The 13,711-nt window shown below is 41.6% G+C and overlaps 1 protein-coding gene across 3 annotated transcripts; it reads left to right on the top strand.

Annotated features, from left to right (window-relative positions):
- The first annotated feature begins 1,187 nt into the window (after nt 1-1,187).
- Nucleotides 1,188-13,680, top strand: capn3a (calpain 3a, (p94)). 3 transcript variants are annotated; one of them, XM_041060263.1, is made up of 21 exons: nt 1,188-1,439; nt 1,962-2,031; nt 3,160-3,278; nt 3,401-3,534; nt 3,920-4,088; nt 4,433-4,516; nt 4,722-4,816; nt 5,008-5,085; nt 5,378-5,538; nt 5,674-5,843; nt 6,121-6,132; nt 6,299-6,507; nt 7,903-7,939; nt 8,242-8,319; nt 8,636-8,693; nt 8,954-9,018; nt 9,570-9,638; nt 9,882-9,960; nt 10,641-10,757; nt 12,081-12,139; nt 12,618-13,680. In XM_041060263.1, exons 1-21 carry the CDS (start codon nt 1,188-1,190, stop codon nt 12,642-12,644), a joined length of 2,142 nt encoding a protein of 713 aa, XP_040916197.1. In that variant the 3' UTR covers nt 12,645-13,680. The 3 variants fall into 3 exon arrangements, with proteins under 3 accessions (XP_040916197.1, XP_040916196.1, XP_040916195.1); XM_041060262.1 differs by having other exon boundaries at nt 8,242-8,352; XM_041060261.1 differs by having other exon boundaries at nt 7,903-7,945; nt 8,137-8,319.
- The last annotated feature ends 31 nt before the right edge of the window (nt 13,681-13,711 follow it).

The raw sequence follows: 13,711 nt of genomic DNA, 5'->3' as shown, positions 1-13,711 counted from the left end.
GAAGTGCTACAAGAGTTATTAATAAAAGTCAATATAAAAGAGAATATTTGATGTTTGGTTTAGTTTTATAACCTAAATGCTAAGGCATCCTACTACTTTAATATTGTATTCAACTAGAAAACAAGCAAGAAAACTTTAGTAGTGCAGCACTTTTTATAGCAACTGTATTAGAAGAACAAGATAAGAGAAACCTGGAGACAGAGAAGACAATATACAAGGAGAAATAAGTGTTTAACCCACAAAGGTAAAAAAACAAAAAGCAAGAAAAGCAAATGGGATTTAAGAGGCTTTTTAAATACGTGCACTGGGTTGGATTTTTTTGAATCTATGGGGGAGGTTGTTCCTGAGGCGAGGAGCAACAGCAGTAACAGGACTAAAACAATCAAATGTTCAGTATTTTTTCTGCTTTCATCATCAGAAATATTCACGTATTCTGTGTTTTTCTGCCTGATTTTTCTCCATCTCTGAAAGGAAAGCCAATCTCTGAAGCAGCACACAGACCATCATGTGTATACGCTGCTTCAGAGGCTGCTATACCATGTTAACAGCTCTTTAAGACATGGTGATAAGTGGTATTCATATACATTGACAATCTAGTTGTGATCATCTGTGCTGTTTAACAAAAGCCAAAACACTGGATTGGAGTTGGTCTTTTCCGACCAGTGCTAAAAATGGATGATACTCCTCTTCATAGCATTCGCCTGCTCTAGTTATGCTGAGACTGCTCAATGCTGAGCTCCATTGAGAATAGGTTTAAAGGGGTTGAATGCCTTCTGCTGAGGCAAGGCATCTACCGACCACTCTTTACATGCCCTCTGGCGCGGCCCGCTGGCCTTTGTGTCACCCAACAATGATGGCACCGCAGCACCACAGCCAGGGAGAGATCATTGTTCAGTATGGCCAATGGGAATGCAACAAACAGACATTTATGTGATGTGTGAGTTTCTGTGCATATGTGTGTGTGTATGTGCATGGTAATGCAAAGGTGAATGCATGTGGAGTGAATGTCTCTTTCACACCAAGCTTTTGCATCTACTCTGTGACGAAGGGAAGGGGGACGTCACACAAAGAAAGAGCCAATCAGACATTAGCTGTTTGGATTTATGCCAGGGTTTTTAGGCTTCTAAGACTTTAGTAGAAGTGGCAAAAGCCAGTTTAAAAAAAAAAAAAAAGTCAGCTGAGACGAGATGCCCTATACACCGTCTGGCTTTTTCTGCGACCGGTTGATCCGGGAACGAGAGAGGAGAGACGGGGAAGGGTCTCTGAACAAGCCCCTCCGCTTCAACGGCCAGGACTTCAACATCCTGAGACAGGAGTACCTTCAGAGGAAGAACCTGTTTGAGGATGACTCTTTCCCGGCCACCGTGGAGTCTCTGGGCTTCAAGGAGCTCGGACACAAGTCCAACAAGGTCAAGAACATCGTCTGGAAGAGGCCCAAGGTAGGAGGGGGGTTAGGCCGGGTTGGCACATGGAGAGGCACGTTGATGGCAAAGTTAAATAAAGAGGGGATGGATCACACATGTGGGAGGTGGGACGTTATTTTTGATACACAGCAACATCAAACCTGCGTGGAAGTAACCAGGTTTTTTTCCCCATCCTCATAAGGGATTATTTTATGGTGAAAACTAACTGCTGCTACTGTGGGACTTTAACTGGAGGCGCAGATGTGATACAAAATACTCCCCACCATTCCTACATGGACGGATTGGAATGAAGTGACTATTTCCAGGCAAACTTAAAGTCTCTGTGTTTCCTGTTTTTTTGGAATAATGGCTTTAATAAAATGGATGTTTTATTGCTTATCTATTTAAAGGTGACTGTGCTTTTGCCCAAAATAATATTTTCTCTCAGAGAGCTTTACAGTCTGTGTCTGCATGCAGCACCCTCAATCTGTAGACTAAGTTAATTAAATAGAAAGCTAATATGAGATTGATCCTCTTTGTGTTTATTATTGTCTGCAGGAAATCTGTGAGAATCCTCAGTTCATTGTTGGAGGAGCCAGTAGGACAGACATCTGCCAGGGAGATCTTGGTAAATGATGTTTCTTTTATCACAGTATTAACATTAAAGCATCGCAGTGTCAACTGACGTTTACTTTCTTCATTTTGTGAAGTTTGACTATGGATCAGAGATTTTAAGACAAACAAAGAGGTTTTAAATTTTCAGTGCTGATTGAAATTCACTTTGCATTTGAACTAACCTCAACCAAAGCACCAGAAACACTAGCACCTTACTACCATCCTACCTTAAAATTCTTAAAGTGCCAGCATCGCCCTTTTCCAGGTCTGGATCAAGCATCTCTTGTTAGCATGTTATTTTTTCAGTTTAATCACAGACTTACGCAGAAGCATTTAAGGAAAGCTGGGAAAAACGGGATATAATGAATGAGCACAGGACTGACTGTTTGTTGTCTGTTGTTCGAGAGACCTGTTCGGATTTGACATACACTGTGACAGAACTATACATGGACAGACGGTGAGCTGTACGTACTGTATGGAATAGCTTTCCGTGTATTTAACATTCAGCCAGTCTGTATTCAGGGGGATAACAGGGTAGCAAATATCCCATCGATCCCCCGCACACGGCCTCTCTGACTGCAGCGGCCTCCCCATATTGTGCTTACTCTTTTGGAAGGGAATCCAACCAGCAGCACTTCTCATTGTTGTCCAGTTCAGACTGCAAATAAAGGGGGACCAAAGGGACAAAGGTGCTGGCAGACACTGTTAACCATTCCCTGTTGAAAAACTTACATTGTTCCCAGCCCGGCAGCTAACACCCTGTCACACACCTGGACAATCAGAAAACGCAAATGTCAGCACTCAGTGGGGATCTTTACCTCCAGCAAAACAAAATATAGCCATCAGAGAAGTCTTTGTTTTGAGTGAAATCACAGTTGCAAAGGTGCATGTTCTTTACAGTGGCAGCTATTTTCTTGTTGAATGAGGGACATGGGATAAATTTCCATCTAAGTCCAGGCAGAACAAAGCGAGAAAAGACAGGATTTTAGAAATCGCGCCAGCTGTGAATCAGCTCAAGCAGTTCCCACCTTGATCTGCTGAATTCATTTCGCACTTTGAACTCCAGTTCATTGCTATGCTGTAATAAAACACATTAAAGTTGTGTTCAGGTGAATTAAATGAAATAAGTCTCTGTGCTCAGGTGACTGCTGGCTGCTGGCTGCCATTGCCTGTCTCACCCTGAATGAGAAGCTTCTCTACCGTGTTGTTCCCCAGGAGCAAAGCTTCTCAGAGGGTTATGCCGGCATCTTCCACTTCCAGGTCAGAAAAAAAGAAACTTAAAGTCTGTGAAAGTTGTATGAAACTCAGTGGCTTCTCATCCTTTTACTATTTGATCCTCAGTATTGTTTCTTCTCCCCTCTTCACCTCCTGCGGTCCTTCAGTTCTGGCGTTATGGCGACTGGGTCGATGTCGTCATTGACGACCGCATCCCAACCTTCAACAACCAGCTGGTCTTCACTAAGTCCGCCGAGAGGAACGAGTTCTGGAGCGCCCTGCTGGAGAAGGCCTATGCCAAGTGAGTGTACTTTTTCCTGTAGTGAAGGATAGAGGAGCTTTTGACCTGTGTGTTCTGGTACAGAATTTTCTGAACATTTACCTTTTCCTGCACATTTACATGGAAGAACTTAAAGACAGTTACACTCAGTACACTGCACTTTTTTTGTTTTAATGGATTGTGAAGTTGTGGGTCAGAGCTCAACTGTTTTTGTAGCAACACAGTATAGCAGCAGAGGGCTTTTATATAATCATATAATACATCTTGTACTAACACCGCATTACTCAGTTTAGGGCTAGGTAATAATAATCAGAAAGTACCTTTATTTAACCAGGAATGGATTTGTCTAAATGAAAGAGCTGAAAATCTAAGTGTAAACGTAACATCTGCGCTCCTCCCTGTCCAGGCTGCACGGCTCCTACGAGGCCCTGAAGGGTGGAAACACCACAGAGGCCATGGAGGATTTCACCGGCGGAGTCACGGAGTTCTATGAGATGAAGGAAGCTCCCAAAGAGCTCTACAAGATAATGAAGAAAGCTCTGGAGAGAGGCTCGCTTATGGGCTGCTCCATTGATGTGAGTCAGACATTTTTATCTCACAGTGATACTTAGGGTCAGGACCTCAATCAGTGTCTGTGAAAGTCTGGTTCATCTGCTTTCTTTTGCCATCATCAGAGGTTATCTGCTTAATTTCTAAAACCAAAAAATCAGCTTGTGTAAATTTGCTCTTATATGTAAATTAACATTGCATTTTCATTTATCAGCATTGCATTTTCAGATCTATCAGGCTTATATTAAACTATTAAATAAATCTTCAGCAACTTTTAATGTTATTGTTTTTTATGGTTATTTTATGACTCTGGATGTGTTTACAGTATTTCTGTCCTTAGTGCTATGTGACATCTTTTGTGTATCTACAGTCCCTGGTTCCCGCTCGCTTTGAGACTCGTACTGTGACGGGACTTGTGAAGGGTCACGCCTACTCTGTGACGGCAGTGGAGGAGGTAAAACAAGCTGCTGAACAAGAAAACAATAATGTGTGTGATGTACTGGGATGGTTCTAACTCTAAGTAGGTGAACAGGACAGTGCGGTAACAAGGTCTGTGTTTGGAGTCATGGTTTCCTGCATTAATGTGGCCAAAACTTTAAGACAAGCGAAGACAGTACGAGTACATATGCGTTTAAATGTGAAAATCTGTTTTCCTACAGTGTAAACCGTCTCAGCACAAGGACTCTAAAGTTCGTCTGGTGCGTCTCAGGAACCCGTGGGGTCAGGTGGAGTGGAACGGTCCCTGGAGTGACAAGTAAGGAGGTTTTAGCCATCTTTACCCATAAGTCCGTTATTTTCAGCCTTACTTTTCTGTTACACCAGAGCCGGATTTTGACGATGGTACTGTCCAGGTATCTTACAGACTTTTTTAATTCATTACCACAGTTAGCTCAGTTTTTGGTGAAATTATGTCTCAACTGGTTCTGTGTTTGTCCTCTGTGACAGCTCTAAGGAGTGGGCCACACTCTCTAAGGCTGAAAAAGAGAAGCTACAGCATCAGAGTGCTGAGGACGGAGAGTTCTGGTGAGAGGCTTATTTTTACCTTTTCAGTCCAGTCGTGAATTGTGAATTTCAGCAACGTGTTTCTCCACCGAGTGATGAGGATGTTGGTCTTTTTCATTTAAGAGTAAATCCAGTGAACAGGAAACTAAAAAAGTATTTCTTACTTTGAGAGAGAAAAGTTTTCATTCGTTTTTTTTAAAAAACTAGCTTTAAATCAGCTGCTGTTGATTGCCACCAGCTTTTGTGTATTGTTAATATTTTAATGATTTAGTCACATATCCATCCTTTTCTGATCTCTTTGCCTCCCAAACAGGATGTCATTCGAGGATTTCAAGAAGAACTACACCAAGATTGAGATCTGTAACCTCACCCCTGATGCCCTGGAGGACGATAAGATCCACAAGTGGACAGTTTCTGTGAACGAGGGCCGCTGGGTGAGAGGCTGCTCCGCCGGAGGCTGCAGGAACTACCCAGGTATATTGCTGTAAAAAAAAAATTAACAATTAATTTAAAAAGATGAATTATTTCTTTCACAGAGGTTTAAAGTATACTGTATACTATCAAGTCGTAATATTATGCCTGTGAAGACACTTTCTTAATGTCCTGCAGACACTTTCTGGACCAACCCTCAGTACCGCCTTCGTTTGCTGGAGGAGGATGATGATCCCGAGGACAACGAGGTGGGCTGCACCTTCGTGGTGGCTCTGATGCAGAAGAACAGGCGGAAAGAGCGCAAGATGGGAGCCAACCTCTTCACCATCGGATTCGCTATTTATGAGGTTCGGTTCATTTACTATTCACACATTTGTTTAATACACTCAAGTGTGTTTTTTATTGTTCGGGACAGTTTAAGTATCAGTCTAACTTTTTCAAAATGACTATTTGTTGCTGGCAAGAAATATGAATATACCAAATTGCTCCTTTTGGATATTTATTTGGACTGTTTGCCATTTTTTAACAGCAATAATCATTTTAACACCAAGAACAGTAAGTTTTTGGTTTTCATTTGCATCCTGTAAAGACACAAACACTGATGTTCTCTCTGTCTCTTTACAGGTGCCAAAGGAGGTAAGGAAGATATAAACGAAACTGCCACAGTGGAGCAGCAGTTTGCGAGTTAATTACAGCCTACACTGTTTGTTCTCATGTCCCTGTTTCCAGTTTTTATACAATAGTCCTGGACTATGGGGGAATTCTTCTGTGCCATCTTCCCATTGTGACTCCTCTGTTCCAGATGCATGGGAACAAGCAGCACATGCAGAAGGACTTCTTCCTGTTCAACTCCTCCAAGGCTCGCTGCAAGTCCTACATCAACCTGCGCGAGGTGACCCAGCGTTTCCGCCTGAGCCCCGGAGAGTACGTCATCGTTCCCTCCACGTACGAGCCGCACCAGGAGGGAGAGTTCATCCTGCGAGTCTTCTCTGAAAAGAAGAACACCTCAGAGTGAGTGGGTGAGGGCGACCAGGGAGGCCTGCAGGGGGCGAGCTGGGCTGCATGAGGAGGGAATGAGTACAGTTTCCCCCTGTGACAATAATCCAGTTGCAGTTAGATATGTTTGTTAGTAGATGCTTATTTAATTCCATTGATGTTGATCCCGTGTCTCTTAGTAGGGCTGGGTATTGAAATACTACACATAGTAGGAGCCACAACCAGGGCTGCAGCTAACGATTATTTCATTATTGACTTATCATTATTGTAAGATAACAAAAAGCAGCAAATCCTGTGTGTGAGTGTTTTGCACACTAGAAAATCAACTCAAATGTAATTTTAGCAGATAATGAAATGTACATTTTGTTTGACACTGGAAGTAAAATGATAGAGCCCAAGCAAAATCTACTACCGATAAATTTCCAGCAATACCCAGCCCTGCTTTTTTATATTTAATATGATCTATCTGCCCTCTATGTGCATTTGACAGTGCAGGTTTGTGTTTCTGTTAATGGGGAGGGGGAGTTTAATCGGGGTGCTTGGTGGGTGGGACACAAACCACCGAGAACAAACAATTTTAACGACAATTTGATTTGTAGAGCTCGAAGAAATCGGCCCCAGTTCGAAGCTGTTATGGAATCTTTTTTAGGACAAGCGACTTCAGATTTGGGCATGATCCGGTAAACTTTCAAAATGTTCAATTCTGCATACTCAAGCCCTGGAGGACCAGACAGCATGCAGAGCCGGCCTGCACTGATGGACCGAGACCTGGCTGTGGGATGGATGTTCACAGCAAACAGATCCCTGTGATGGGCTCTCACTTACAAAATACACGGGTCATTTTTTGGCAAATAAAATAATATTAGTACCATTAGATTTAACCTCCTTTAGTAATAGATCAGCATGGCTTTCAAAATAATTTATTAATTGACATCTTACTTGTGCTTTAAGTGTCCCATCTGCCTTCATGTAGGTAAAAATTATTCAATTATTTGCAAGTTAATTTTGGCCCAGTTATGGTTCGGCTGCAGGTTTATTATTATTGTAAAAGCCAGGAGACCACGTCTTCTACGAGCAAGATTACAAAAAATAAGAAAAATCAAGAACAAGTACTGTCACTGGATGAAGCAACAGGTGGTACCAAACTAACACATTTCATTCACAGCTTCTTTAAGTGTTTGTGGAACTATTTTTGTCATTTGAAGTGTGAGAAATGGTTAAATACTTAATTTATGACTGTTTGACTCCTGTCATCCCAACTCTTAGATCAGAATTTTAAACTTACTTGACTGTTTCTTTACTATCCAATAAGAATAAGATGATTTGCTGTAGTAAATATAGTACAGACTTATGGTTCAGATGAAATGTTGTTGTCACCATCGTGACTGCTGTTTGTTCGTCTTCATCCAGGGAGATAGAGAACAGGATCGAGGCCGACCACCCAGTGGTAAGAGTCTTTCCTTATTTTTTTATCTCCAGAGTTTGCAGAGTTAAGATATGAAGGTCTCTGGGTTTTCTTTTAAGTATACTTGAATCTTTTAGAATTGTATTATTACTTTTTCTGTTTGCATTTAATTCAAACCAAGAAACGTCAAATTAAAGCATAAAACTGTTCCTTCAGCATGCAAAATGAGAACGGATGAGGTGAAAGAGAAAAGACAAGCTTTGCACAAACTTTTTTCCCTTCACTTCTTCTCCCTCTTGCCTCATTTATCTCTCTCTCTACTTTTCGGCTCCATGATGCCTCAGCCGGCGCCGGCCTCGGCGGGGGAAGAGAGCGAGGAGGATCAGCAGTTCCGGACTATTTTTCAGGAGATAGCTGGAGATGTGAGTACAGGAAGGACTGAGCTTCTTCTCAGTGTGAGCCACTGAAGTGCTTTAGTACTGTCATGGTGCAAGTGATTATAATGTTAGAGATGTCTTGCCTTTCATTGAGAGTTGACAGGAAATAATATTTTTTTTCCACCACTTACATTTAAGTTTGGTTTCTAATAACCTGAGTTCTTTTGGATCAAAGCATCTGAAAATGAAAAGAACAAAACCCAAATTACTAATCAACTATTACTAGTCTGGGGCTGTTCATGTCTGTGAGAGATGTGATGATCCGTTAACATTCATGTCTCCTCCCTGGTTTCTCTCTCAGGACATGGAAATCACAGCCAACGAACTGAAAAATGTTCTCAACAGAGTGATCACCAAACGTGAGTCCAGTTCTTAACCTCTTAACTGAGAATCAAAACAGAAGTGCCAGAAAGTCATAAATCACTCAAAGCAATCTATAACATTTAGTGATTTTCATCAGTAGTTGGACCTGGAAAATCCAGAACAGATTTTTATTTAAAAAATTTTTATAGCCTTTAAAGTGAGTTTTGAATGCCTGAAATCTCACTCTGTGATTAGCAACCCAGTCATTGTGTCTTTATTTAACAGCTCTCTCTCTCTCTCTCTGTATTCCCTGCAGATAAGGACCTGAACACAGAGGGCTTCAGTCTGGAGAGCTGCAGGAGCATGATTGCTCTGATGGACGTATCCTTTGTATCGAGTGCATCGGGCTGGCTGTGTTGTCTGTGAGAGGCACAACCTGCCGAGACCCATGGCAGGGTCTGTGATGGACGCTCACAGGGCCGAGGCTCCATTTCACCCCACAAACGCAGCGATATTTCACTTAAAGAAAAGAATGACACCATGGAGAACACACTAAATTGTTTGTTTTTATTTTTTCGTAATCCACTTAGCTGATACAGTATGTTAGTCTAAACATAGGTGTCAAACCTGTTCCACAAAGGGCCGTGTGGCTGCAGGTTTTTGTTCCAACCAATCAAGAGCACACAGTTTGACCAATCAACTGTCTGAAGACTGAGATCAGTTGATTAAATGAGTCAAGTCTGGTGTGCTGCTGCTTGGTTGGAACAAAAACCTGCAGCCACACCGGCCCTTTGTGGAACAGGTTTGACACCTCTGGTCTAAAATGTCCGTTTTAGGTTCATAGAACGACACTGGAACATGAAGCCAGTTGTTTTCTGAGTGGACACCGACTAATATGTTACAGGACTTTGGTCTTAACTGCTTCTGTTCAGATGGACGGGACAGGCAGACTCAACCTTCAGGAGTTCAGACATCTGTGGAATAAGATCAAACAATGGCAGGTGGGAATGCAGATTCCAATTTCTTCATTTTTCATGAAAGCGTTCATGAAAGCTTCCATCTTTCTCTCTTGTCTTCTTATGTTTAATGTCATCATTGATGGGAGAAAGAGACACAAGTAAACATTTATTTCCAATGAGACTCACTGTATTTACTCACAGTTAAACTTTAAGATCTTTAAATTATGTGCAGTTTTTTTTCTCAGCAGAATGTTCTACATCAAATTCACATATGCTCTCTTTCAGGGAATCTTTAAACACTATAACGCTGACCAGTCTGGCAGCATCAACAGTTACGAGATGAGGAATGCTGTCAATGATGCAGGTAATAACACATGAAGAAAAATCTCAGTTCATCCAAATCACAAAAAGATTTTTTTATTTTTTATTTTTTATCTTAGTCCTGGTGACTTCTGGTTTTATTTGCCCTGATTTCTGCAGCTCAAATTTCTTCCACCTCCCAAACAATGACAGTGAATGACATTTAATTTGTGGTGCTCAAAGCATTGAGGAGCAACCACAGACTAATGTAAGACTTCAGACAAGAAAACACTAAGGATAAGGGAGGCAATATGTTTTCTGTTTGGGGTGAACTGATCCTTTGAAATCGTTTATGATGTACAGATTTTAAAAATATGGAAGCTACTGTCAGTGGGTTTCTGAAAGCTGATGCAGATTGTTTTCAAAAATCTGATTAAAGCTGCAGAAAAGAAGATTTTTGAAACCAACGTTCTTCAATATTTTTGTTTGGCAAACTATAACTATAGTCTTTTAAAGAAGTGGAGGTTCTTCAGTCATAGACCTGAGTTCGTTAATACCCTTTAGAAAATGATTTGTTTCATGTTGCTCTGATCGGATGTTTAATGATTTCTGGGTGATGGTGTAAATGTGCTGTTTGTAGACAGTAGCAATGAGTCAGTCTGTGCTGCCGATGAACTTACAGCTTGAACTCACCCTCTAAATGTTCTTGTCACTGTACAGTCATGTGTCTTATGTCCCGCTCAGGCTTCCGTCTCAACAACCAGCTGTACGACATCATCACCATGCGCTACGCAAACGAGAACATGAACATCGACTTTGACAGCTTCATCAGCTGTCTGGTTCGGCTCGAAGCCATGTTCAGTAAGTCAGTGCCTCGTGAACACTGTTTGAGTTGAAGAGTCTGAGTGTGTCAGGTCATAGTTATAGAATCAGAGCATGTGTTTGATAAAAGAACTATGCATTTTTGAGCTGTCACTGCAAAGTTTGTTTTCAGTGTCAGTGGTGATCCCGAATTTTCCAAAATGCCAAATTTTTCAGGCTAAATTTTGGGGGAAATGTGCATAAAAGCTATAAAAGATTCCCACTGGGTTTGATAGCAAAGCCATGAAAACATGGATTTTGGAAGTTTAACAATTTTAAACCTAAATCACTGTCAACAGAAAAAAACAGGAGAGTAAGGAGTGGAACAAAAATGGCAGCTCTGTCCAACAGGGCCTCATGAGTCAGAGTCAGGTCTTAAGACACAAAAAGCAGTAACTTAAAATAATCAGTTGGTTAATATAACTTTAACAGGAGGAGGAACTCCACACATTAACACCATTAACATATTATCAGTTACACATTCACCTATGGGAGATAAACATTATACAGCATCAAGGAAAAGCTTAACCGCAGTCGGATTAGAACATATACTGAACGTGATACTGTCAGTGTGGAATAACATGATTTTTCCTGCCTTAAATTAAATTGCATTAAATTCAGCTGTCAGACACAACACACACCTGTGTTCCCAAAATAAGTCAAACATGGAAACTCGAGGGGGACATTCAGTCACAAATACGTCCATGAAAAGAACTTTTTCCTTTCATCTCTTCCAGCAGCTGTGTTTTTCCTGTGATGGCAGGGGAATAGGGAACTTGAGTAATAAACCTTTCATCCTGTTCTTTTGTTTGTGAAACTTTGCCTCTGGTAAATGTGTTTGTACAGCAGCTCACAGTGGGCTCTCTAAGTGAAAACATAATGCTAATGCCTGTGTTTGTTTCAGTTTTGGAGAAGAAACAAACTTCTACGACTCTTTTGTGTAATGCAGAGGTGTCCAAACTGTTCCACAAAGAGCCGTGTGGCTGTAGGTTTTTGTTCCAACAAAGCAGCAGCACACCAGACTCGACTCATTTAATCAACTGATCTCAGTCTTCAGACAGCTGATTGGTCAAACTGTGTGCTCTTGATTGGTTAGAACAAAAACTTGCAGCCTCATGGCCCTTTGTGTAATGAGTCACAGGCTGAGTGGATTAGTAAACACAGCTGTGTTCATTTTCAGCCTCCAGACAATGTTTTTTTTTTTTTTTTTCGAAATTTCCTGGTGTTTGATACCAAGCTCAGTTTGGGGGTTTTTGTATTCTCGGATGAGGTGAACCACACTTGTGTCGAATCGCAGTTGCAGTGTGATATTTTTCTCTCCAGGGGCGTTCCAGGCCTTTGACCAGGACGGAGATGGTACAATCAGACTCAGTGTCCTGGAGGTAAGTGGCGAACGGTACTCACTCCACACACAGACACACATGAATTAGTGTGAAACTGAAATCTCCCAGTAAAACCAGCACAAGTCAAATTGTTCTAAATGACCTGCACAGCTACGGCACATCTGAACATTGTTCTCTGGGTTTTTATTTTGCAAGGTCTTGAATTAAAGTTTTGTTTTTGTTTCTTTTTTTTTCTAATCTCAATTATTCCTTATATAATAACGTTTAGTTTTACTTTTCCAGTACTACTGCTGACAACTGGACAGGTGTTGTGCAGTCGACTGTGGTGAATTTTAGGACACACTTAGCTCTGAATAACATCTCAGAGTAGTTTTAGGAGAAGACATGGGACACACTCTCCAGAGCAAGTGTGGTAACCTGTCATATGATAGTTATACAACTGTGCATCTCAGTACTCAAAAGTAGTAGTGAAGTATAAACCTGATTTAACAAACCTTCTCCTCCTCTCCATGTGCAGTGGCTCCAGTTGACCATGTACGCCTAGAAAGGCCCATCTTCTCCCAGGTGAGCTCCACTCCACACGAGGACCAGACCTGCCAGCCTTTACCTCAATCTTCAGTGTGCCCGACCGCCGTTAGCTCTCATCCACCTCACCTCCAGCCTTCCCTCCCTCAGTCCCAACAGCTCTGCTTTCTACTCCAAAATGTTCAGCATGCTTCTTCCATTTTATCTTCTCCATTTCTCTCTTTCTACAGTAGGTCTCAGGCCTTTTGCATTTGTCCTCCAATTATCATCAAAATATCAGTCTCCTTTTCAGTCATCAGCTTTGTTTTTAATTTTTTTTTTTTTAAAACACACCCTTACCTTGTACCGTATTTTTCTCAGGCATCAAACACACACAACCTCCTTTTTTTCTGTCACAATACCTCACAGAGCCTCTCCCAGTAACCCATTTCTGTGCTAGTTTACTGTTCATCTCTCTTGACTAATATCTGCTCCTTTAACCATCACCCCCGTCTTATCAAACTGAGCAGCAGGGGCATTTTTCCTGTATCCATTCCAGTGAACTGAGCTCTCTCTGGTGGACAATGAATAAACCTGTGAATCACTCCTACACCTGTTACATTTCTGACAGCACAACCAACAATTTCTGTAAGATAAGATTTCTGGGGCCTCCTAAACAAATATCACTCTGCCCTGACCCTGTTTTTCATTCACTTATTTTTGTCAATAAAATAATAATCCTGGATTTATTGTTGGCTTAGAGTAGAACATTAGTATGTTTCACCCCATCAAGTGACAGTTTTGGGTCTGAGCCATCCAGTGTGCTCCAGGCCTATGGATAGCGCCCCCTGGTGGACAAACTCAGGCTTCTTCTGTTCATCTCAGCCTCCAGCCAGTGTGAATTTAACACCTCCCAACTGCAAAACTGTCCAGTCTGCCAGCCGTTCAGCTCTGCATGTGGATGGATGAGATTCAAGAACAAAACTGTGGAGCCGACGAGTTTTTTTCTTAACACCGATGTTCAAGGTTCAAATATGGATTTGAAAGAACATGGCTGAGGGGGTGGACTGCAGCTTTTTGTGATTTTCCTATGAAGGCTTTGGTCTA

Source organism: Toxotes jaculatrix, chromosome 17 (genome assembly GCF_017976425.1).
Source record: "Toxotes jaculatrix isolate fToxJac2 chromosome 17, fToxJac2.pri, whole genome shotgun sequence".
Lineage (NCBI taxonomy): Eukaryota > Metazoa > Chordata > Actinopteri > Toxotidae > Toxotes > Toxotes jaculatrix.
The sequence above is the reverse complement of the archived record's forward strand: the minus strand, read 5'-3'. Positions and strand labels throughout refer to the sequence as shown.